Raw genomic sequence first — 26610 nt, 5'->3', positions numbered from 1 at the left:
TGTCCGCACCCAGGATCCGAACCGGCGAACCCCAAGCCGCCGAAGCGGAAGGAGCACACTTAACTACTGCACCACTGGGCCAGCTGCCCCATTGTACTTTTGTGATTTCTTTTTCTTTAGCACTCTATGTATCTTACTGTTTATTATCTCCTCTCATTAGAGCAGGGGAGTAAGAGCGAAGAAAACTGAAGTTCAGAATCATCAGCGTAATCAAGTTTACACAGGTAGGGGAATCCAGGTCTTCTAACCCCAAATCTTTCCAATATACCATGCTATTGGCTATAAGGACTGGTGCTGTTCTTGAGCAAAATATGCTCTATGAGGTTTAAACATTAATGTATGTAGTAATCTACAAAGCATACCAGCAGAGTACTTTTCCTAGGAAAGAGTACATTTTCTGCTTCTTAATGTTCACATTTCCCCCTTTATTATTGGGGTATGACATACATACAGTGTAGTGCTCAAATCTTATATGTAGGTCAATGAGTTTTTACATTTTATACTTCTGTGTAATGACCACTTGGATCAAGTTACAGAACATTTCCAGCACTCCAGAATTCCCTTTCAGGAGCTATCCCCACTCTGAGGTTACCACGATTTTGATATCTATCATCATACATTCGTTTTGCCCGTTCTTTAACTTTATTTAAAAGGAATAATATAGTATGTAGTCTACTGTGCCTGGCTCCTTTTGCTCATGTGATATTTGTGAGACTCATCCATGGTGTTGCATATATCTGTAGTTCATTTTTTTTTTTATTGCTTTACAATGTTCCATAGCATGAATATGCCATGATTAATAAATGTGTGTATGTATGTATGTATACTTTTAACCTGCTATTGTGCCACCTTACACTGTCAACAGCAATGCATGAAAATTCCAGTTGCTCCATGTCCTTGGAAACGTTTGATGTTAGTCTTTTTAATTTTTATCTATTTTGATCATTGTGTTGTGGTTTTAATTTGCATTTCCTTGATCACTACTGATATTAAGCACCTTTTCATTTGCTTATTGGCCATTTGGATACTCTCATTTATGAAGTATCTATTCAAGTTTTTGCCCATTTTTAAATTGGATTGTTTATGTTTCCAACGCTCACTTCTTAGTTTAATATATCCATTAATAATCTGGAGGAGAGAATGTATATTAATGTATAGATTATAGAATCATTCCTTTACTCATTTAGTTTGCAGGTATTTATCAAGTGACAACTATATTCCAGCACTGTAACAAGGCAGGCTTTGCCTCCTATAGATGCTCACTGTCTAGAGAGGGGGACTATGTAGCAATGTGAAATGATGTAGATATCATCATAGAGGTACATGCAATACATTATGAGAGTTCAGAGGGGAAGCACAAGGCAAAGACAGGTGACATAATTTAGAAAAAGTTACTTGTAATGAAATGTGACTTGAGCTAAAAAATAGATCAGAGTGAGCACTATGGTTAGGCTCTTGGGGTTTCTAGGATCAGAGACTCACTCAAGCCAGCTAAAGTAATGGAGTTATTGTATAAATACCTACTCAAGATAGAATCTCATGGAAACCCATTAATGGGAGCCATGGAGACTGGAACTCAATGGCCATTTTGAATCCAAGGCGGCTCTAGAATCCTCAGCAGCAGGGGTTCACGGCTCATCGCTCTGCTGCTTAGTCAGCAGCATGACTCAACATCTCTCCATGTGTCCGCTTCTCTCTGTCTAATTACCAGTAAAGAGAAATCTCTTCATTTTCTACTCTATCATTTCTCTATGTTATAGCTGCTACTCATCTATAATTTTTTCCTCCTCATCATTTTGACCTTCTCATAACTTGTTACACCTTTTTTGCCCCTTCTGTACCCAACGGTCTCTCTCTCTCTTTCCACACAAATTTTCAACTTCAGTTCCTACTATCCATTGCTTTGTTCTTTTTGTATTTCCTAATTCAAATTCTCAACAGTGAGAATTTGATTGCCCCAGCTCATCCCTGTTTGGTTAGAGCTTTTACGCCAAATCACCTTGTAAAACTGCAGGTGAGCCTAAGGATTGGCTGCCTCCAGGTTGGCGCTTGCCTTTGCGCTAATTATCCCTAGCTCAGGAGAGCAGAATCATGTGTCCAAAACATGGCTGCCTAAGTAGGCTTTACCAGTGGAGGAGATGGAAAGGACAGTTTTCCTCAGAGGAAGTTACGGGCTTCCCTCTCATCATAATTATCTGGCGCAGATGGTAAGGACTAGTGGATTATTCAAAACCCACAATCATGGAAATCTAGAAGCACCTAGACATTTTACATAACCAAGTAGATGAACACACCACAGATGGAAATTTACCTTGAGAGTCTATGATTCTAATGCATCTCAGAAAGAAATAATTTAAATAATATGCTTCTGGGCACTGAATTAGTTCTAACTCCCTTGGAAAAGCACGTAGGCATCATTACAAATCGTTCAAGGAATACATTTTAAAGAGCAGTGGTAATCAAATAAGTAAATAAGAAGCTATCCTGGTGAAAAGGGTTGTAGACAATATTGTGATAAATTTCTGTTCATTTTTATAAAGTGCACATCCTAATTTTGAATGGCCTGTTCCACTTTATCTTCTTCATCTCAAAAATGACTGAGCTAGATAAGAAATAATTTAGACAACATCAGCTGAAATAATTACAGCAGTGTAGCAAGATAGAACCCAGAGGTGAATGACTAGGACTTTTTAGTTGGGGGAAAAAAAGTAGAAATCTGATAAGAGCTATGAAATAATAAATGTTAAGGAAAAGGATAATTGGACACATTTCTATTTTCTAATAATTAAGGACTAAGGCATTTGATACAATAAAAAAGAAAAATTTTAAACTAATAAAAATCTTTTTTTAACTTAGTGAACTTTAGAAATTTAATCATGGCATAGTTTAGCATGATTCAGAAAGATTAGGAATTCATATGAATGAGGACAGCATTTGCAGTAACAGAGTTAAAATAAAAATAATGAGCACGAGCAAGTCCTGAGGCTTTAGGGCATACACTGATCATAAGCCAGAGGAACTGTTCCCACCTGATATAATATTGTCAACCCGCCGGGACTGTTGGGCATCTACAAGCCTTCTGAGCATGTGCTGAGGGGTTGGTACTGGCTTCTTCCGTGGTTTTCCTTGAGTTATTGTGCCCTCAAAGGCATATACCAACACAGTATTGCTGCTTTGCTGTTCATTTGTACATATTTTTGGTGTCTGGCTAGCTCAGAATGCCCATATTTTTTCCCTTTTAATGAGGTTGATTTTTTCTTATTTTGAGTGATCATTTCCAGTTTCACCCTTTCCAATCTTTCTCTAATAAGTATTTCATTTTGACTAGTCTGCATGTTTGAAAGAAGATAGGTTGAGCCAAGAATCTGTCGGTAATGATGTTATTATTTATGCAGAGGCAACTTGGGGTAATCCTAGAGAGTGACATTTCCTTAAGCATCCTCCTAGCCATTAAAAATAGTTAAGACTGTTGCTGATGATTCCTGCAAGACTTGAGTTTGGGGAAGGTATTTCCCAGTGCAGACCTAACCTTGCATTCTAATTTTACTCTTAAATACACTCGTTGTGTAGTCAGAGATGCTAAAATCCTACTGCTAGTCCAATATCCTTGTGGAAGTAGGTAGCTACCCACCGTGATTGACTTGAGGTACGTGTCAAATCTTTCATCCAGGAGCCACTCTGTCTAAAATCCTACCATTAGTATTTAATTCCTTTCTGTTTGTTCCCTCTTTTGGTCTTCTTTTACAAAATATAAACATTCTCTTCATATAGAGAATATTATATCTCTCCAACATATTATTCTAAAATCACTAGAGGGTGTTAATGACTTTTCAGATTCATTTTCCTTCTAACAGGCCAGGTAGTAGTCAAAGAATGTTCACATTATGTATGTGCTGTGTGTGTTCTGGGGGGGAGGCAGGGAGGCATTGTCGGGGTGGCAATGAGGTGATACATGTTTATACTTTTCCTGTATTCCTTACCGAAACTATCTTGGGAACAGGTACAAAGTCACTCATAGTACGATGTTCAAGACCGGTAAAAACTAAACACCATTAGCCCTTTGTAGGCATTTGCAATAGAGCAAGTGCCCAAAAACCCTTATGCTAAAGGACAAAAATCACCAAGCTGGAGTTCCAAGTTTTCGCTAGAGTGTGGGGGTAGCGTGTTTTGTTCTCTGGGGCCTTCCAAACGTCTCTGCAGTCACCCACACATGTGATCACTTAGCTCATCTAGGCTTAAGGCAATGAACTGTGAAGTTGCTGCAATGAGGGATCAAGATGCAGACGAATTATTGGGCTTGCTCTATAGCTCCCTACTGTTACATGGCTCTCTGGGTCCTAGGGCAGTGTTCTCTAGGAAGGAACAGAAGCAGGCACAGTCAAATACGGCTTCACAGTTGTTTTTTTTTAAACTTTGACATTTGACCTCATTTGGAATTTTTTTTCTGGGAAAGATTTGTTCTGAGCTAACATCAATTGCCAATCTTCTTTTCTCTCTTTTTTGTTCTCCCTAAAGCCCCAGTACATAGTTGTATATTCTAGTTGTAAGTCCTTCTAGTTCTTCTATGTGAGCCGCCACCACAGCATGGCTAAGGACAGACCAGCGGTGTGGATCCATGCCCAGGAACTGAACCTGATCTGCCAAAGTGGAGCGTGCCAAACTTTAACCACTAGATCATCAGGATGGGCTCTCATTTGGAATTTTGATTCTTCCGATAACATTCAGGGAAGGCCAATATTTTTCACTGTTTTACAAATGAAGGAGTGGAGAGTGAGTGAGTCACATACTGTTTAGTTGTAGAGATTGGCTCTCCTGGCTCTTTGTTCAGTTCTTGGCACTATCTTGTGCTACCTCCATAAACCAGAGGACTGTGTCCAGTGATGAAGAAATGGCCATAAGGTGGTTTAGATAATTTAATAAAATAAAACTCTTGCCATGCATCCTGGTTGTGGATATTACATTTTCTCTGTTTACTGTAGAACAAATTTTCCTAGGAAGATACATACCATCTTCATGTGCAGAAAGACTTTCAGACTACACTCTAATGAAAAAATGGAAAACTTGGGCTCTTGTTTAAAATCAGCAATGTTCATGTTGACTTTTTTCCATTTAATTTAAAATTTCACATCAGCTTTGCAAAGGGATATGGGTGAGGGACTTACAATAAGAAGAATCATAAGGCTGGTTTTAATTTACTTGTGTACATTTTCAGAATTACTGTGCCTGGAGTCTTCCAAGACTGATGTTTTTAATAAGGAGAATGTCATGTTATCGGGATTTGTGGGGCCTGGCTATCATTTGTGAGATATTTTTCTTTTTTTAAATGTGTGCTGTTTGGTGGTTCTTCTTTGTCTCTGAGCTCTGTTCAAGGAAACCTCGCTGGATCCTGATGGCTTAATCTCTCCTGATCAGAGGTTCCATAATTCCCCTTCATGCTCTTTTCCTTGTAAACATAAACACATTTTCCTGTGTCAGGACCCCAAGCAGCTTTCTAAAAGCTAGTAGGTTACTCTTCTTATGACTTGTTTATTTTGCTTGGGAGCTTTTGTTTTCTAAGTACTTCCTGTTTTTCTTACTGTGACTCACTTTTTCTTTAAACACAGGGAACATGAAACAAACCTTAACTAAAGGTTTACAGATGTTCTACCTGGTTTATATATATTGATTGTGGCAGTTTTTGGATTTTCTCACAACTAAAATAATCTTTTTTGTTACTCAAAATCACAAGTACCTCCCTGTGTTCAATGACACCATTCTTCAGTGTGTGACCATTCTTAAAGTTGGTTTATTTGGATGTAAGATGATATAGCATAGTGCAATGATTACTAATAAGAGTCATCTTGAGAAAATAGAATTATCTATTGGGGAAAAATTATGACTTCTGAAAATAAGAGCGTGATATTTCCTTTTTTGTTACCTGATTCAAATTGAGCAAATGATCTCCTGGGTATGGGAATGGAGAAAAGATCCCTGACCTTTTCATCTTCCTCATGCCTTCATTCCTTTTAACGTTATCCCAATGAGAAGAGGATAGAGAAGCCTACCAGATGTCTTGCAATGGCTTGGAGAGCTCCAAATTTAGGCACCCTTTCTTGACACATTTTGTCCAGTCACTGGGCTGTGCCCTTTCTTCTGTTGTTTTCTTCTCTTTTTCTCATATCTTTCTCCCTTTTAGTAAATCAAATTCTTACGTCTCCATCATCTTCATTTTCAAGAGGAATTTTGCTGCTGACTTGGCTTGTCTAATTACCTTTTTTTTTTTCTTTCTTTCTTTCCTTTTTTTTTTTTTTAAATATGCCTATTTCCTTTCTGGCTTTTCTCTCCATACATAGGCAGGAGCTTTAGTCAGCCAGTTAACTGATATTAATTGATAATCTGTGTGTTGCAGACTCTGAGCTGGGCTTTCAATGCACACCTTTAACTCTGCTAGTGAATTTCATTCAGTTCCTAGTTTTGGGTTCAACGTCTGTTCTTTGTTTGGTTTTGCTTTGCCTCTGCTGTCATTAATTTGTGTGACGTTGGGCAAGTCACATAACTTTATTGAGTCTTGGGAGGCCTTTCTGGAGCTAGGCATGGATGATGGATTAACCTGAAAATTTCTTCTATTAGCCTGAACTATAAGATATAGGACAAATAAAACTGGACTGTATTTCAGAAGAACTAGGGTTTTAGACTTAGCTCTGCCACTATGTGAGTCTGGATAAGACTCTTCACTTTTCTGGGTCCCAGCATCTCATCTGAAAAATGGACTAGATCTATCTTTAAAATAATGTGGCTTTCTTATAGCTCTGCCTGTTTCTTTGCGGTTTTTTTGTGTTTTGTATCAACCCAAATCTCTTTCAATAATCCCTTCCCTCACGCAGAATTAGAATTAATTCTCTTCCTAAGAGTGATTTTTGATGAACATTAAACATCAAAGCTTGTACAGTGCTTTACCATTTACTGGGTGCTTTCATATATTTTTCTATTTGGATCCTCATCTCAGCTCTGAAACGGACATTGACACATAGTTTGATTATTCCCATCTTATAGGTGGGAAAACTGAGGCACAGAGGTTAACAGATCATTCAAGGGTGACCAGCATATAGATGGCAGAATTAAAAATCAACCCCAAGTTTCTATGAGTCTTAGGCCCCATGCCATCCTGTTCATTTTCTTATGAACCCATATATTTGTTTATTTTTTTGTTTTTTTTTAAAGTAATTTGTAGTTTTCAAAGAGTACTAAAAGCCTTATAATAAAATGCTGCATCTCCTGCTCCTTTCCCTATCCCCTAAGAGAAAGCAGCTTTCAACTCTTTTCTTCAGTGTAGTATCCAGTATTTCTGGATTTATCAGTTTTGCACATGTAATTGCTTATTAAGAAATTAAGGCTTTAGCACTACCATCTCCCATGTCTTTAATATAGACATATTATAAATTTTTGGTTCAATTAATAGTATTTACATTATTATGACTATATAAATATTGTTTACTGCTGAACCATCTTGTTCAGGTTTTCTTTTTTTTTCTGGTCAATGCTTGTTTCCTTTTCTTCATTTACTTAGGTCTCTGTGTGCTTTTCCCATTTTCCACCCAAATCCTCCAAGATCTGTCACATATTATTATTACTATTATTATCATATTTATTATTATTATTTTTTGCTGAGGAAGATTTGCCCTGAGCTAACATTTGCTGCCAATTTTCCTCTTTTAATATGTGGGCCGCCACCATAGCACGGCCACTGACAGGTGAGTGATGTAGGTCTGTGCCCAGGAACTGAACTGGGTGCCGAAGCAGAGTGTGCCAAACTTAACCACTAGGCCATGGGGGCTGGCCCTGTCACATATTAATAGTTTTTCCAACAGCTCAAATTTTATCCATTAGGGTCCTAGATGCCTCTCTCCTCAGCCCTCTGTTCCAGGTTGGACTGGCTCCTCCGTGGGTCTGGGGCACAGCTGTCTGTCATCCTAGGATAATCCCCTCCCAGTTCTCTCATGTCCAGTCTCTTCTCTCTTTACTCCATTATCCAGGAGTTTCCTAAAGAAGGGTAGCCTAAGAGATAAATTTTATAAATGGTTGTGTGTCTGAAAATGTCTTTAACCTCATACTTGAGGATATCGTTGCAATTGCCTTTTTTTTCCCCCTCTCCCTTTGTGAGTCTTTTTTAACTCACTGTTTTAGGTTGTAGTGGGTCTTTCATCTGGGAGCTCAGTTCAGTGCTGGGACCTTCTCCTCTGTTGAAGAAATTGATACAAACAAATTTTGTCTGCTTCTACATTGGAATTGTGCACCAATGTACTATCACAATAAATGGACTCATACGATAAATGCTTAATTTATAATCATTAATGAATCTTCTAATTTTCTTAGTTTTTCCCTCCTTCATAAGAGGTGAATAGAAATGAAATACACTCCCCAAAATAGCTAAAGGTCCTGATAGAAGGCTAATTGTGGAGAAAACAAATACACTTTTCATTCTAACTTCTAGGAGATTTCCTAGACTTTATTTTCCAAACTTTTTATTGCCATTTTAATTATGGCTTTCCTATTTTTTTTTTTGTTGTTCTCTGAGTGTCCTTTTCTGCTTTTTAAGAGTATCCAGCTCTTGTTTCATGGTTGCAAGATCTTCCATTATTATTTGACTGTGTTTCCTCTAATTTCCTTTGCTCTGTTTGCTTTGGTTTCTATCTTTTATGTCTAATGAAACTTTACTGCCTATATTTAAGAGAATCATGAAAAAAAATGATTTGGTAAATGACTAGCACTGTAGGGTACTCTAGAGGCTGGGTTGCCATTAGGTTGGGAGAGCCCAAATGACAGCATCTTTTCTGTTGGACTATTCAATTTCTGCAGATAAGTATCCTTCAGTTTTCTGCCTGGGGTTTATTCAGTTGGCTCTAAGGGTTCTTGGAACAGGTAAGAAAAGGGAACAGAGAAATCTCACCATTCAATAAAGTTTGGAGCAGAGGTAGATGTACATACCTAGTCCACTATTTTTAAAAGGAAGTCCTAGCCCATATTTTTATTGAATTACATTTCACAAAAGAAAAATTTCTGCAGTTAACTACCATCAACTTTCTTTTTTGGAATAAGTCTGAATATTTGGGATGAAAAGTTTAAGGATGCTCATTTTATTTCCCAGTTAAAAAAAAGTCTTAGCCCAGCATAGTGAATTCAGAATCTTTGGACTTATTTCTTTGGATTTACTTATAACAATATGTTAGAAATGTGTTAAGTAGAAAAATTGGCAGGATCAGAGTGTATGTGTGTGTTTGCAAGTGTGATAGCCAGAGAAAGCGATAGAAGAAAAGAATGAATCCAAGAGAAAGCAGCGTTAGATTTTGGTGGTGGTGGGGAGGGTGATGGTGTTTCCAATCATAGCCATGTAAACATTCTTAATACCACCAGTAATTTTTTAATGATTATCTACAGTTGATTTTTTCTTTACTGCCTAATCTTACAGACCATTCATGCTCTATCAGTGTCTTAAAAATACCGCCCCAATTGCGCTAAGAGTCCCTATGAATGACGCTTAGCTCTTGGGGCCCGCCTATCTACAACTCTCATTATCTTGGCTGCTTTCAGAACCCTCATATGAGCCAAATGGTGAACAATAACCAGAGTAGAGACTATTCTTTAGTTAAGCAACTGAGAAGGGGCTGCTTGGTTCATTAGTCCAAACAGGATCTTCTACTTTTTGAGTACCAATTAAGAGACCAGTAGATCTATCATTTATCTTCTTCTTTAAAAAAAAAAAAATCATTTGAATTTCCTTCAAACACTTTGGCGATGTGAACTCTTACATTTTTGCCCATGATATTATAGTACTATTGATAAGTGGTATGAATGGAAATGAAATACACTCCCCAAAATGTCTAAAAGTCCTGAAAGGCTAATTGTGGAGAAAACAAATATACTTTTCTAATCTTTCCCCTTGGAGAAATTTTAACAGATAATTCCAATCTTAACAGTTTCATCCTACTTCAGTAAAACTGACGTTTCTCCCACCACCTCTTTGGAGTAAATTTCTACCTTTCTGCTGGATTTATGACTGCTATTACCAATACTATGAATTATTGTAGTGTCACATAGCAATGCTAGGATGCTGACTCTACTTCTTTGAAAAAAAAAGAGATAACCTCATGTCGGAGTTTTAAAATTTCTTGATCATAAAAGATACTGAAACATTAGTCAAGATTCTGGGCAAGCTTTATCACTCACTTTTTGTGCAACCGTTGTAAATCATTTAAGTTCTTTGTGTCTGTATTTGTAAAATACGCAATCCTCACCTGGATAAGTAATTCTCAGTCTAGTGAGCCTAACAGAAGATAAGCTTATCCAGGGGTAGAAATCATGTTTTATTCATCTTTGTTTTCTCTTGCTTAAATTCACAATAGTTACTTAGTAAATGTTGACTAAAAGAGTTTGAAAGAAAAATAGGACACAGGGCAGGTGGAAATCCTGTGAGAGCCTTATGAGAATAATTTTATATTAATTTAATACATTCAGCTTGATTCTAAAAACAACTTTGAGAGGAGGCCTGTGGGGCTGCATGTTCTTCAGCATAACGTGAAGTTCTGAGCTGATTGTAGTGGTTAGAAGATTAAAAGACATATATTTTTAATGGGCGAACTCTTTTTTCAAATACAGGCTATAGTCAGTATGTGGCTGAAGACCGATCTCTCTTGTTCAAGTGGCTCCTGTGTACCCTTTGAATTACCTTTGCACTCAGTGACAGTTTTAAGAGCTTGGCCACTTTCCACATGTCTGAAAGCAACTCTACGTTACATGTGAGAAAGATGTGGCTGACTTTAAACTTTGGCTGGCATGAGGAGAGGAGTGGAGAAGGCAGCAGAGATTGTTCCTGTACGGCTAACACTAGGAAGAGTTCTTTTGGATTTTATAGTCATGGAAATTAAAAGGTATGATCCAGAACCATATTCTCCTTTTAATTGTTTTTTGCAGAATGTTCTCCTCTCCTCCTTCCCCCATCCCATGTGGTCTCTAGAGGTCATTCTGACAGAAAGGATGTGAAAGGAAGAAGGGGCTGTCCTACTTTTTGCGTTTGAGAATTTGAGTACATTTCCGGTACTAATATTATGGGGAAATTGTGATTTGTTTTGTTATATAAATGAAAATCATGGTTTTCCTTTTTCTTTTTTACTTTCAAAGCAGCCACCTCTTTCTGGACATTTGTTTTCCTCCTTAAGTCACTGCTGAGGTATTTGCAAACCAAGCCAACACTTACATTTTATTCACCAAAGTAGAACAAAGCATCTGCTAATAGAAACAGCCTGGTAAATAGTGGGAAAAGCACGGAAGTCAGAGGACTTGTGTTTAAAGCTTGGTTTATTACTTACCCTAATCTGCCATTGACAAATCTTTCAACCTTTCTGAGTCACTCTATTCTCATCTGCAAAATGGGGTTAATGGAGGATTTCATCTGCAAAGTGGAGATAACACAGATTAAACGAGATGACATGGGTACATTATGCCCAAAATAAACATGAGTTGAATCTTAACAATAATATTATGACTGTGTGGTTACGACGAAAACTTTTTCTCTTTTTGCTGTCATAAATGCCTTTGGTAGCTGTCAAATTCATACTGCCCGGTCTTCTTTGGTGGGGATCCAGTAACACTGCTGTAACTCAAGTATACATGGATGCAATTTGTGTTCAGCTTCCTTTCTCAAGTGTTCAAACAGCCTGTTTGGAGAAGGCACAGAAGTACAAAGCAGAAATTTCAGCATATGGCATCAAATCTTGACAAGTCATCCAAAGGAGGAAAGATTGACGCCGAGGAAGGAAAACGGCTCTTTTCTGGGAATCACTTCTGCTCTTATAAAAAAAAGCCCCGATACCGCAATATTTTTCAAGGCAGAATATTGTCCCGGATGGAGGAAGCAACCCTGAGAAGCAGAAAAGGAGATACCTGGGGTTCCGAGTCGGAAAGGGGTGGGCTCAGAAGCTCACAGCTCTTTGTTGGGGGTGGGGGAGTTATCCTTTCGGTGGAAGAAATGGCTCCCCAACGGAGAGGTCGCTCCGCGGAAACGGCTGCACGACCCTCGCAGTCCCTGACCCCCGCCCCTCCCAGTTCTTGCGGACCCCACACCGTGGTCGGCCTGCGGTGCCTTTAAGACTTTTAGCCTGCTGCACATGCTCAGCTCTTTGTGTGTTGTTGGAGTTTTTCTCTTTTAAGAAAAAACGAAGAAATAGGCAGGAGGATGGGGCAGAGGAAGGGGGAAGAGCTGGGGAAAAGGCGCTGCACTTTTGCAGCGGTAGACTGACGGACGGGAAGGGCTTCTTTTCTGCTGAAGCTGCGAAGCGGGTCCCGATCTGATCTTTCGTTTGGGGGGCTCAGGAGGCGCGTGCTGCGAGCGGGGCCGGACTACCCGGCGCGCCGAGGGGAAGGGCACCGCGGGCACGCGGGCCACACCTGGGGGGCCGGTCTCCCCTCTGCGCGCCGGCCGGGCGGGGTAGGCGCGCGCGGGGGAGTCCCGGGTCCCTGTCAGGGCGGGGAGAGTCCACGGCGCGGGGCCGGGGGTGGGGAGCGTGGGCACGCGCGAGCGGGGGAGGCGGCCCGGCGCCCCGCAGGCTCCAGCAGCCGCCCTGGCGGCGGGTTAGCGGCGCGGGAGAGAAAATGGCTGCTGGGGGGCCGCCGGGCGCCGGCAGGGCGCTGCGAGGCTGACCCCCGCTCCCAGAATCCCCCCTCCCGCGTTGGGCGCGCCCACCTCGGGGCTCCCGCGGGCCCCCGCCCTCCCGGGCGCGCGGGGCTGGGAGCAGAGGCAGTTGGCGCGAGCCGCGGGCTAGGCGGGGCCGCGCGCAGGGTCCCCTCCCCCTGCCCCCCGCAGGTCCCCTCCGGAGCGCCCCGCGCAGCCTGCGCCGCCCGCTCCCCGCCTCCTGCCGGGCCCCGGACACCACGGCGGTGGGCTCGGCCCACTGAGGACAAGGTCAGGAGACAGAGAGACGATGCCCCAGTGCGGCTGGAGGGAGCTGAGAGGAGGCGACAGCGGTTGGGATCTGTCCCTCCTGACCGGGGAGCGGGACTGGGGCAGGCGCCGGTGAGGAGGAGGAGGAGAGGCGGCGGCGGCGGCGCGGTTTTCTCCGGCCGGCTTTGCCCTCAGGAGCATCCCTGTGCGCGCCCGCGAGCTCAGCACCCTCCCCGGGCAGGGGCGCCGGGGACGATGGAGCCGGGGGCCCGGGCCCGCACTGGCCCCCCGCAGCCGGCGGCCCCGGGACCGTGGAGGGCTCGACCGGCGGGCGGCGGCGGCGGGGGCGCCTCCTCCTGGCTGCTGGACGGGAACAGCTGGCTGCTGTGCTATGGCTTCCTCTACCTGGCGCTCTACGCGCAGGTGTCCCAGTCCAAGCCGTGCGAGAGGACCAGCTCCTGCTTCTCGGGCCGCTGTGTCAACTCCACCTGCCTCTGCGACCCGGGCTGGGTGGGGGACCAGTGCCAGCACTGCCAGGGCAGGTTCAAGTAAGTGCCTTCGCCGGATCCCGAACCTCAGCCCTGCCCCCCCGCGCGGCCTCGGGTCCCCGGGCCCGGAGCGACCCGCAGCGCGTGGCTGGAGCGGTGGGAGCGGTCCCACGGGGCCCCCTCCAGCGCCGGCGCCTCGGGGACTCCCGGCCCCGCGCGGAGCACTGACCGCCGTGGTCGCTAAGCCTTTCCTGATGGTCCAGATGTCCGCGGCGACTTCTAGTCCCCTGCTTATCAACATTTCCACACTCACTCACGGTGCCAAACCCCATTTTGTTAGGACACTGATTTTTAATCAAAAATGATGCAAGTAACTCATGAAATACTTGCGCATTGTGAAAAATTCAAACAATACAGGAGCGTAAAGGTTAAAAGTTATGGTCTACCAGGATCTCCCTTTTCCTTATCCTACTTTTCTCTCTAGAGGTAACCACTGCTAACGTTTTCAGTTTCTTTAGCAATAACAGTGATCGTAAGTAGAGTTTATGATGGGCTTACTATGTGCCAAACACTGTTATAAGCGCCTTACGTGGATTATCTCATTTGTTCCTCACAGCAACTCTATGAGTTACTAGAATTATTTTAATGAATTTACAGAGAGAAATGGAGGCAGTGAATTTAAGTAATTTGCCCAAGATTACACAGGAGTAAGGGCCGAGTCGTGATTCCAAGTCAGCCAGCTTAACTCTAGAATGTTTACTTTTAGCCAGTAACCTTGTTGACTTTGCTAGGACAGTCTTGAATGGAGAAAAACTAGCGTGACTTTGGGTTAGATGAAAGGATGAAATACCCGGACTTTTGAATGTGGTGAAGATAACGGATTTTTCTAACTGGTTATTTTACGATCAGCTGTTGTGTGGGAGCATCACTTCGGTTTTTCTGAAGCTCAAGGCCTTAAGGAGTTTGCTTTCCAGCAGTCAAGATACTTTCCCCCTATTGGTTGATTTTTTTGCGTTCCTGTCAGATATGAAAAGAAATGGGCGAATGTGGGGGAGCAGCAAATAAGATGGTTGAGGCGTTTACAGTAGCCATCTGACAACTGGCAGGTCATAGTCATTAAGTCAGTCACGTTCTTAGTCTACTAGATACTTAGTATGAAGTTTGCTGGCAGGTTTGTGACTTTGAAATTACACTATGTAGATTACTAATATTGATTGTCAGAGTGATAGCAAGATCTTGAGTGAAATGTCTCTTGGGCTCTAAGGCAAAGGTAGGTTAAGGTTCACCTTAAAATGTATTATAGGAAAAATTCCTGGGAGTTTTAAACACAGCATATTTTGCTTTTTTTTTTTTCTTAACTGTCGCTGGCTAAAACAATACCCCTTAAAATTCATTGTAAAAATGTATTCTTTGAAATGGCACTTTTTAATTTTAGGGAGTTCCTACTATTTAAAATAATTTGCAGCAGGTTTTTGGAAGTGAAATCCCAAAATGAAGTTTTCTGAAATTTATTTGTAGCAATAGGGGGAAGTGTTTTCTATCTTCATATTTTCTCAAATTAGTATAGCACTGTAGTTTTTAACATAGGTTTTTTTTTTTTTTTTAATTTGGGAGAGGTGCTAATTAAAAGTTTTAGAAAGTGTTTCAAGATGAGGAAATGTATGTTATTGAATTGTGCTTGTTAGTAGCCCTTTTTACTTACATATTCTTAAACTTTTGCTATCACAATAGCATCCAGGCTCTTGACCAAGCAAGAGTGAATTTTGAACATAGAAACTGGCAATCAACAATGAAAAAAGCCACATCTATCCTTTACATCTTTTTATACACAAATAGGAAAGATTGCCTGATTTGTATGTATGTTAGGGATATTGACCTTTGGGTGGGTGGATTTACCCCATTTGTCTAAAGAGAACAAAAATTGCTGCAGTCCTGAAAGCTCCTCTCTGCATTATTATAGTAGTGGAACTTGTTAATCAACTAGATCAGCAGTCTGTGACCTCACTAGCAGATGTTGTTCCAGTTAGTAGGAATGATCAAAGATCAGGTTAAAACTGGCTTAAATAACAGAGAGATGGTGTTCATAAACATAAGACATCAGTGAGTAAAAGAGGAATTGCTTTTTTAATATAGATATAGTTAAGTAACAATAAACCCTGAACTAATCATTGAATATTCATCATTGCCTTGGAAGCTGTTATTTCCTATGATTCATTGTACTCTATTGGTAAGTACTTTTTCGTTTCTCTGGGGAATACAAGCTATTAATTAGAGTAAGTATAACAAGTATAACTGGTACCACTCTGTTTGGTTATGTATACTCTTAGGGGTAAAGAAAAGGTGGTATTTAATGTTAAAGGGAAGAATTAATTTAGAAGGCGTTCTTTAAAGTACATGCTAAGCTAAGAAAGGTTTGTTTGTGGATGGCAGTTTGTTTTATCCAGCATTTGGGGTAATAACACAGTGGAAAAGACTTTAACTGGAAATTCTCACTTCATTAATTGTCTTGAAAATCTTTTACTAAACTGAAGGATGGCAACCTAACAACAGACATAAAAAATGATCAATCTTGGTAAGCAGGTGTCAAAATTAATTGGCTGGATCCATGGTAACTTAGCTTTTTTTCTACTATGGGGATTTCAGTAGGGAATAAGAGTATTCTTCAAATGCTTCTTTAGAATGGAAGATTGATGGTAGGGGGAGAAATGCAGAAGCAAATATAGTATCAAAAGTGGTACTTGGATCCTCTTGGCGTTGATTCCAGTCTTCTGTTTCCATTTGAACACTCAGAATTAGAAGCCATTCCTCTCATAGGTAAAACAAAATGAACGCTGATCTTCAGCTAAAGCTAGACTGAAAGACTTAGGACTGAGAATCAGAAAGGAGAGTGCCAATTTGAAATACAGTAATTAAGGATATGATGTATGCTAATCTGAATTATATTTACTTGAGTAGCTTAGTATAACATTAGGCTAGAAAACGTTTTGCTATATAAACTCTATTTGAATGAATGACATTCTCTTTTAGAAGCTAGTTCTTTAGAATTGTTTTTGTAGAGTAGTTGAGATTTATGTTTGTGTAAATTTATATTTTGTGTTCAAACAGACATTTTCTTGCTAATGTGACTTAGGAATCTATGACTTCTAATTTCTCTTAGGTAAACAAAATAACCTAAATTAATGCTCTGAGATTGGAAAATATCTCATCATATTGTGAATAGTTTGTAAATATAAATTTATTATTAAAACACATTTATGAAAATATTTTCCTCAAATCATCTGTTAAATCTTATATGTTCAAGGGTATAGATTTTTTTTAACCTTTTAGGGTAGTTAAATATGAGTACTGAATTTTACAAGTGTATAATGGAAGTATTCTATTTCTAGTGACAGGAAAATGAAGATATCAGGAATGAGGTTGCTATTGTAAACAAAAAGGCGCAGAGTTAAATGTATAAATATTTTTCCTAAGCTACTATTAAAAAAAAAGTTTGTGTCTGCATATGCACACCCACACACACATATATATATTTGGAATTCTTCTTATTAGTAGTGGGGAAACTATCAGTAACTATAAAGTTAAATTGAATGTTCTCTGTCCCCAGGTCTTCTTTATTTCAAACTAATTTATATCCATATTTTCTTTCTTTTTACATTATTAAACTGAATACTCATACAGTAGAAATTTAAAATAATTTAAATTGAGCGTTACTAAGATCCTAAATTGATAAAGTAAGTTGCGTGTAGTGGCATGGTTTCAAGACCATGTGTCTGTGTAATTGGGATCCTTTAGCACAGGAGACTCAGCCCGTCTTTTTGTTTGCACTGGTCTTTTAAAGTTCCTTAAAAGTGTCACATTCCTTTTGGCCTCAGTGCTGTTACTTCTCTCTGAACCCTCTTTCCTGTCTGGTCTTTGCCTGGCTGATTATCAAACATCCTTCAAATCTTAGCTTATCCGAGTATCTAAAGGAGACTTTTCTGACTCCTCACACTGCGTTACTCTTTATTATGTACTCTTAGAGCACTATATTTCCTTTTTAATGCTTTCAAAATGAATTATTTAATTACAGTTGTAATTTTCCCTTTAAAGTATTTTTAAGAGCTTTATTGAGGTATAATTGACATGCAATAAACTGTACACTTTAAAAAGTTTGACATATGTATACACCTCTGAAACTATCACTGCAATCAAGATCATAATAATATCCATCACACCCAAAAGTTCCCTGTGCCCTTTTGTAATCCCCACCCCCTTCCTGCTGCCTCTCCTTGTCCCCAGGCAACTACTAAGCTGCTTTCTGTCACTATAGATTTGTTGGCATTTTCTAGAATTTCCTAAGTGGAATCATACATTGTGCACTCCTTTTTGTGTGGCTTCTTTCACACAGCATATTTAGTTTGAGATTCATTAATGGTGTATCAGGAGTTTAATTCCTGAGTAGTGTTGTAATGTATGGATCTCCCACAATTTACCATTCACCTAGTGATGGACGTTTGGGTTGTTTCCACTTTTCGGCTATTCTGTAAAGCTACTATGAACTTTTATGTAGATGTCTCTGTATGAACATATGCTTTCATTTCCCTGGGGTAAATACCTAAGAGTGAAATGGCTGGATCATATGGTGGATATATGTTTAATTTTTTAACAAAATGACACACTGTTTTCCAAAGTAGTTGAATAATTTACATTCCCACCAGCAGTGTATGAATGTTCTGGTTAATTCATATCCTCACCAACACTTATTATGGTCAGTCTTTTAAATTTTAGTGGTTCTACTAGGTATATAATGGTATCTCAGTGTGATTTTAATTTGCATTTCCCTAATGACTAATGATGTTGAGCATCTTGTCATGTGAGGTGTCTGTTCAAATCTTTTGCACATTTTTTAAATTGTTTTTTTTTCTTTCTTACTGATCTTTATGAGTTCTTTACATATTCTGGATACTGGTTCCTTATCAGATATATCCTTTGCAAATATTTTCTCCCAGGCTGGACCTTGTCTTTTCATTCTTTTAACAGGGTTTTCAAAGAACAGAAGTTTTAAATTTGATGAATTCCAGTTTATCATTTTTTCTTTTATGGATTGTACTTTTGGTGTTTTATCTAAGAAAACCTTGCCTAAATCAAAAATTTTCTTTAATTTTTTTTCTTTCTAGAAGTTTTGTAGTTTTAGATTTTACGTTTAGGTTTATAGTCTATTTTGAGTTGATTTCTGCATATAGTGAGAGGTATGGATCTCAATTCATTTTTTTGTGTCTAGTTATTCAGTTGTTTCAGGACAATTTGTTGAAAAGACTATCCTTTTGCTGCTAAAGGGGTTTTGCACCTTTGTTGAAACCATTTGTTCATATATTTGTGTGTCTTGTTTCTGGACTCTACTCTGTTTCATTGATCTCTTAGTCTATTTGTTTGTCAAGACAACAATGTCTTGATTATTGTAGCTTTATAAGTCTTGAATTCAGGAAGTGTAAGTCCTTCAATTTAGTTCTTTTTCAGTTCTTTTTGTTTTCTTTATTTGGTGAAGAAGATTGGTCCTGAGCTAACATCTGTTGCCAATCTTCCTCTTTTTGCTTGAGGAAGATTGGCCCTGAGTTAACATCTGTTGCCAATCTTCCTCTTTTTGCTTGAGGAAGATTGTCCCTGAGCTAACATCTGTGCCAGTCTTCCTCTATTTTGTATGTAGGATGCTGCCAGAGCATGGCTTTAGTGAGCAGTGTGTAGGTCTGTGCCTGGGATCTGAACCCATGAACCCCAGGCTGCTGAAGTGGAGAGTGTGAACTTAACCACTGCACCGCCGGGTCAGCACCTTTTTCAATTATTTTGACTACTCTAGGTCCTTTACATTTTCATATGAATTTCAGAATCACTTTGTCAATTTCTACACAAAAGTCTGCTGGGATTTTATTTGGGATTGTGTAGAATCTATAGATGAATTTGGGGGGACAGTTGACACCTTATCAATATTGAGTTTTCTGACCCATGAACGTGGTCTCTCTCCCCATTTATTTAGGTCTTCTTTAGTCTCTCAGCAATATTTTAGAATTTTCAGTGAACACTTATTACAATTCTTTTGTCAGATTTTTCCATAAGTAATATATTTTGATGCTGTTGTAAATGATGTATATTATTTTTTAGTTTCCATTTCTTTTCTTTGTTTTTTATTTTTAATTTTTTAATTTTTTTTTTCCAAGGAAGATTAGCCCTGAGCTAACATCTGCCAATCCTCCTCTTTTTGGTGAGGAAGACTGGCCCTGAGCTAACATCTCTGCCCATCCTCCTCTGCTTTATATGTGGGACGCCTACCACAGCATGGCTTGCCACATGGTGCCATGTCCACACCTGGGATCCAAACCGGTGAACCCTGGGCTGCTGAAGCTGAACATGCGCACTTAACCACTGTGCCACCAGGCCAGCCCCTAGTTTCCATTTCTAATTGTTGCTATTATATGGAAATACAACTAATGTTTGTATTTTGATTTTGTATCCTTCAATCTTGCTGAGCTCTCTTATTAGTTGTAGTAGACTTTTGAAGATTCCTTATGATTTTCTATATATATTGTCTGCAAATAAAGATAGCTTTACTTGGAGCTGGCCCTGTGGCATAGTGGTTAGGTTTGGCATACTCCACTTTGGCAGCCCAGGTTCACAGGTTTAGATCCTGGGTGTGGACCTACCTCACTCATCAGCCATACTGTGGTAGTGACCCACATATAAAGTGAAGGAAGATTGGCATTGATCTTGGCTCAGGGCTGATCTTCCTCAAGCAAAAAAAAAAAGATTGTCAGCAGGTGTTAGCTCAGGACTAATCTTCCTCAGAAAAAAAAGAAAAAAGAAAAAAGACACTTTTACTCCTTTCTTTGCAATCTGGATGTCTTCTGTTCTTTTTCTTGCCTTATTTCACTGGCTAGACCCCCCATTGCAGTGATGTATACAGTTGGTGAAAGTGGTCAACCACGTCTTGTTCCTAATTAAGGGGAAAAGATTCAGTCTTTAACCATTGAAGTATGATGTTATCCGTCAGTTTTCTGTAAGTCGCTTTTATCACATTGAGGAAGTTCCTTTCCATTCCTAGTTTGCTGAGAATTTTTATTAGAAATGGATATTGGATTGTGTTAAATACTTTTTCTGCATTTGTTGAGATGATCATATTATTTTTCTTTTTAAGTTTGTTAGTATGATGAATTACATTGCTTAAGGTTTGAGTGTTAAGCCAACCTTACATTCCTGAGATGCACTGCGTCTGAAATGACCTACTTTCCTTTTTGAGTCTTGTTTGGATTTGACTTTTTAAATTTTATTTAGAGTTTTTGTATATATGTTCATGAAGGCTATTGGTCTGTACTTTTCTTGTAATATCATTGTCCGATTTTAGAGTCAGGGTAATGCTGGCCTCATAGAATGAGCTGGGACCTTCCTGGTTAGTTTGCTGGAAGGATTATAGAATTGACATTATTTCTTCCATATGTGTTTGGTAGAATTCACCAGTCAAACTCTTGAGGCCTGGAGTTTTCTTTAACTCCAAATTCCATTGATTTAATATAAATCCAATTTATTTTATATATATATATATATATATAAAACTACAAGTTCAGTTTATTTAATATGTATATGTAAGGTTGTATGACTAGAAGCCTTTAAAATTTATTGGTCAGAATATTGTCTATCTTGGTCAATGGTCCTTGCACATGTGGAAAGAATGTACGTTATGCTGTTGATGGGTAGAGTGTTGTATGAATTTCAGTTGGGTCAAGTTGGTTGATAGTTTTGTTCAAGTTTTCTAATACCCTTCCAATTTTCTGTCTGCTTCTATCAGTTATCGAGAGAGAGGTATCAAAGTCTTCAATTATAATTTTGTATTTGTCTCTTTCTCTCTGCAGTCTTATCTGTTTTTGCTTCAGGTATTATGAAGCTCTGTTATTAGGTGCATAAATTTTGTATTATATCCTGTTGATAAATTGATCCTTTTTTCATTATGAAATGACCATTTGTTGAACAGACTGTCCTTTTTTCATTGATGTCCTTGCACCTTTGTTGAAAATCAGTTGGATATCTCTATCTCTGTAACTGTTTCTTGACTGTTCTGTTGATTCATGTGTCTTATCCTTTTGGGAATCTCTCTCTTTTTTCACTACTATATCTTTATAGTAAGCCTTAAAATTAGATAGTGAGATTCCTCCAACTCTATTTTTATTTTTGAAGATTCACTTGGTTATTCTAGTTTATTTGCTTTACACATAAATTTTAGAATCAGTTTGTCACTTAAAAAAAATCCTGCTGGGATTTTGAGATTGTGTTGACTCAAGAAATCGTTTTGGGAAGAGTTGACTTTTAAACAATACTGAATTCTCCAGTCCATCAACATGATGTATTTCTTCATTTATTTAGGTTTTCATTGATTTCTTGCACCAGTGTTTTGTAGTTATCAGTTACAGGCCCTGCATATATTTTGTTGGATTTATAACTAAATAGTTTATGTTCCTTGATGCATTGTAATTGATAGTGTTTCTTTTAATTTCAGTTTCCACTTGTTCATTTTCATTAAATGGAAATACACTTGATTCTTGTATATTGACCTTGGATCCTGCAATGTTGCTAAACCCACTTAGTTTCAGTAGCTTTTTTTGTAGATTCCTTGGGATTTTCTACATAGACCATCATGTTGTCTGTGGGTAGAGACAGCTCTTCCTTTCTAGTAATACGCCCTTTGTTTTCCTTCTTGCTCTATTGTACCGGTTGGGACCTTCAGCTTGGTGTTGAATAAGAGAATAAGAGTGGATATTCTTGCCTCGTTCCCAATCTTAGGTGGAAAACATTCAGTCTTTAAACATTAATTATCATGTTAGCTGCAGTCTTTTTTGTAAATGCCCTTTATTAGGTTAGGAAAGTTCCCTACTATTCCTAATTTTGAGAGTTTATCTTGTATGTATGTTGAATTTTATCATGTTTTTCTGTATGTGTTGAGACAGTCATTTGGTTTTTCTTCTTTAGTTTGTTGATATTGGTGAGATAAATTGATTGATTTTTCAAAATGTTTAATCAGCCTTACATTCCTTGGATAAAGTCCACTTGGTCACAAGATATTATACTTTTTATCTATTGCTGGATTTGATTTGCTGATATTTTGTTGAAGATTTTTGCTTCTGTGTTCATGAGAGATATTGCTCTGTAATTTTATTTTCTTGTAATGTCTTTGGTTTTCTTATCATGGTACTGCTAACCTTATAAAATGAGTTAGGAAGTGCTTCCTCTTCTGTTTTCTGGAAGGTTTTATGTAGAATTGGTATTACTTTTTTCTTAAATGTTTGGTAAAATTTATCAGTGATGACATCTGGGCCTGGAATTTTCTTTGTGATAAGACTTGCAACTATTAATTCAATATCTTTAATAGATACAGGGATATTGGTTTTATGTATTTCTTTTTGAGTGAGTTAGTAGATTGTATCTTACAGAGAATTGGTCCATTTCATCTAAGTTTTCAAATTTATAGGCATAAAGTTGTTCGTAATATTCTCTTATTATCCTTTTAAAGTCTGTGGGGTCTTTAGTGATATTTCTTCTTCCATTTCTGATATTGGTAGTTTGTGTTTTTTTCCTATTTTCTTGCTTAGTCTGACTACACATTTCTTAATGTCAGTGATCTTTTCAGAGAATATGTGTTTGACTTAATTTAGTTAGCTAGTTTTTCTTCTGTTGTTGTGGTTTTCAATTTCATTGATTCCTGCTTTCTTTGATTTTAATTTGCTTTTCTTATTCTAGTTTCTTAAGATGAAAAGCTTGGATCATTAATTTGAAATATTTCTAAGAAAAAGTTTTAATGCTATATGTGTTCTTCTAAGCACCGCTTTAGCTGCATCTCACATATTTTGATATGTAGTACTTTCATCTTTATTCAGTTCAATATACTTTTTAATTTTCCTTGAGACATTCTCTGGCTTATGTAGAGCTGTTTTGTTTAATTTTCAAATATTTGGAGATTTACCAGAGATTTTTCTGTTATTTGTTTCTAGTTAAATTCCATTATTTTCAAAGAACGTGCCTTGTTTGATTCCAATTCTTATAAATTCGTTAAGGCTTGTTTTTTGGACAAAATGTGTATTGTGGTGAGTATTACATTTGCAGGTGAAAGAATGTTCATTCTGCTGTTAGAGTGTTGTAGAATGTCAAGTAGGTCAAGTTGGTTGTTGGTATTGTTCGGATCTTCGGTATCTTACTGATACTCTGTCTACTTGTTCTGTTGATTACTGAGAGATGAGTATTGAAGTCTCCAGATGTAATTATAGATTTATCTGTCTCCTTTTGCTTCTATCAGTTTTGCTTCTTGTATTTTGAAGCTTTTTAGTAGATGCATATACAATTAGAATTGTTATATCTTTTTGGTGGACTGACTCATTCTTCATAATATAATTTTCTCCCTCTTTTTTTTTGTTAATTGTTTTTGCTTTGAAGTCTACTTTGATATTAATAGCCATTCTAGCTTTTTTTTTTGATTATTGTTTGCATGATGTATCTTTTTTGACTTGGAAAGAATAGGTTGCGTGTGTTTATATATATATATATTTAATCCAGTCTAATAATCTCTGTCTTTTTATTAGTCTGTTGAAACTATTTATGTGTGATATATTTGGATATTTTTTAGCATTCCATTTTAATTTTCTATTGGCTCTTTGGATATATGTCTTTATATTATTTTTTAATGGTTATGCCAGTGTGCTAGTAATTGCAATATGCATAGCTAACTATTTGTAGTCTATTTAGAGTTAATAATATATTACTTTGGTAAAATTAAGGAGTTGGGAACCATATAGGTCTATTTAGCCTTCTCTACTGACGTTTGCTATAATTGTCATGTGTATCGCATCTACATGCATGGCAAACCCCATCAGATAAAGTTATAAATTTTGCTTTCAGCAGTCATACATATTTTAAAGAACCTAAGAGGGGAAAATAGTCTTTTATATTTTCTCAGCTATCTGCTCTTTCTTTTGCCCTTTGTTCATCTCTCAAGATATAAATTGGTTCCTAGGGTTATTTCCCTTTAGTCTGAATCACTTTCTTTTGCATTTCTTTTTGAGCATTACTACTGCTGATATATTTTCATAGTTTCCTTTGGTCTGAGAATATTTTGCCTTCTTTACTGAAGGATATTTTTCCAAGTATAGAATTTTGGGTTGACAATTCTTTTCTTTCAGCATTTTAAAGATGTTGTTTGACTTTCTTCTGGCCTCCATGGTTTCTGATGGGAAATCTGCTGTCATTTGAATTGTTTTCCTCCTATATATAATGTCATTTTTCTCTAGCTGCTTTCAAGATTTTTCTGCATCTTTTGTTTTCAGCAGTTCCGATTATGATGTATCTGGATGTAGCTTTTTTGAATTTACCCTCGTTAGGGTTTGCTGAGCTCCTGCAGTTTCTTTCACCAAATATGGGATTATTTTTTAACCATTATTTTTTCAAATATGTTTTTCTGCACCAATCTTTTTCTCATCTCCTTCTGGGATTTCAGTGACATTAATGTTGGGCTTTTGGTTTAGCACCACAGGTCCTTGAGGGTCTGTTCTTTTTTTGTTTTCCTTTCTTCAGATCGTATAATTTCTATTGAACTATCATCAACTTCACTGACAATTGTGTCTGTCATCTCCTTTCTACTTTTGAACCCATCCAGTCATTTTTTAATTTAAGATGTGTTTTTCAGTCCTAACATTTTTGTTTTGTTCCTTTTTTATGCTTTGTGTTTTTCTGTTCAGAACATCTCTCTTTTCATTTCATCTAAGTGTCTTTACCTCATGGAATCTAGTTATAACAGTTAACATCTTTATCTCATGATTACAATTTCTGAATCTTCTCAGGACCGACATCCATTGATTATCTTTTCTGTTGAGCATTGTTTACATTTTTCTAGTTCTTTGTATGTTGAGTGATTTTGGGTTTATTCTGGACATTGTGAAGGTTCCATTGTGTAGGTTCTGGGTTCTGTTATCCTTTGGAGAATGTTGATTTATTTATCTATCTATCTATTTTTATTTAGTAGGCAACTAAGCAGTTAGGTTCAAGTAGCGAATTCTCTATCTTGCTTTCTGAGGGCAGTGGTTCTAATCTCAGTTCCATTTTCAAAGCCTTTGGATCTAAAGGCACACATGCCACTCAGGGATTAGTCTGAGACGTCTGGGGTGTTGTAAATTTTAACTCAGTTCTCAAAGCGGTTAACCTGCTTTTGGGTTGGTCCCATACATGAGCAGCTCACATCGAGCTTGAGTCTTGTGTGGGTTCATACATAGAATTAGGGTATTTCCATCTTCAGTTCTCTCTTCTTTGGGATTCCCGCCATACTCTTTGGCTTGCAGGGGTACCTTTTGCCAGTTATTCTTGCTGGAAAGACAGAGTTCATCTGTATATGCATGTACTGCTACCATTCTCTCAAGGTTTACCATGCTTCCCATCTCTGTGGCCACTATTTTAGTAAAGTCCTAAAGTTTTTCTTTCTTGGATTGTTGCAGTGGCCCTTTCATTGATCTTTTTGCTTCTATTTTTTGCCTTGCTAATTTATCCTTTATTGCCACCAGAGTTTGCATTATAGGACACAGATTTGGTCATATTTCTCCATTGCCTAAGAGCTGGTGTATTTCAGGCAGTGATCTCAAGGTTTCTGATGAGAAATCTTGTCATTCAACTTATTGTTCTCCTCTAGGTAATGTGCTATTTCCTCTGGCTTTCTGTCTTTTTTTTTCTCTTTTGTTTTCAGAATTTGATTGTAATGTGTCTGGGTGTAGAATTCTTTGAGTTTATCTCGTGTGTTATTTGCTCAGCTTCTTGCTGTGTTAGTGTATATCTTTTAAAATTTGCAAAGTTTTCTCTTATCGTTTCTTCAACTCCACAATCCTTATTCTCTCCTTCTGTGACTCCAGTGAGACAAATGCTAGACCTTTTGTTCTTGACTTTTAGGTCACTAAGGCTCTGTTCATTTCCCTCAGTCTGTTTTCTCTCTCTTCATATTGGATGATTTTTATTTCTCTATCTCTATGTTCACTGATTCTTTCCTCTCTCATCTCCATTCTATTGGGCCCATCTTGTGAGTTTCTATTAAAAATTTCATTTATTATATTTGCAGTTTCATTCTTCTTTATTTCTTCTCCTTCTTTGCTGAAACTTTTGTTTTTATATTTGTTTCAGAAGTGTCTGCAGCTGCTGGTTGGGCCATTTGATAGCTGCGTT

The 26610-nt window shown here is 38.3% G+C and overlaps 1 protein-coding gene and 1 long non-coding RNA gene across 5 annotated transcripts in view; one reads left to right on the top strand and one right to left on the bottom strand.

The window, feature by feature from the left end:
* Positions 1–12374, bottom strand: part of LOC139079659 (uncharacterized) — a 30051-nt gene extending 17677 nt beyond the window's left edge. The window contains exons 1-2 of the long non-coding RNA XR_011533463.1: positions 11343–12374; positions 8156–8216 (exon numbers count right to left, since the gene is read on the bottom strand). This is a non-coding gene — a long non-coding RNA (uncharacterized lncRNA). The remainder of the gene's footprint in view (positions 1–8155; positions 8217–11342) is intronic.
* The window catches only part of ATRNL1 (attractin like 1), a 747612-nt gene continuing 733283 nt past the window's right edge, over positions 12282–26610 (top strand). For 3 of the 4 annotated variants that reach the window (XM_070595739.1, XM_070595677.1, XM_070595807.1), the window contains exon 1: positions 12282–13461. In XM_070595739.1, coding sequence (XP_070451840.1) covers positions 13169–13461 — 293 coding nt within the window. In that variant the 5' untranslated portion in view covers positions 12282–13168. The remainder of the gene's footprint in view (positions 13462–26610) is intronic. The other variant, XM_070595592.1, reaches the window with a different exon arrangement.

This window comes from Equus przewalskii, chromosome 1 (genome assembly GCF_037783145.1).
Source record: "Equus przewalskii isolate Varuska chromosome 1, EquPr2, whole genome shotgun sequence".
In the NCBI taxonomy this organism is placed as follows: Eukaryota; Metazoa; Chordata; class Mammalia; order Perissodactyla; family Equidae; genus Equus; species Equus przewalskii.
Note: the sequence above shows the minus strand (reverse complement) of the source record. Positions and strands in the feature narration are given on the sequence as shown.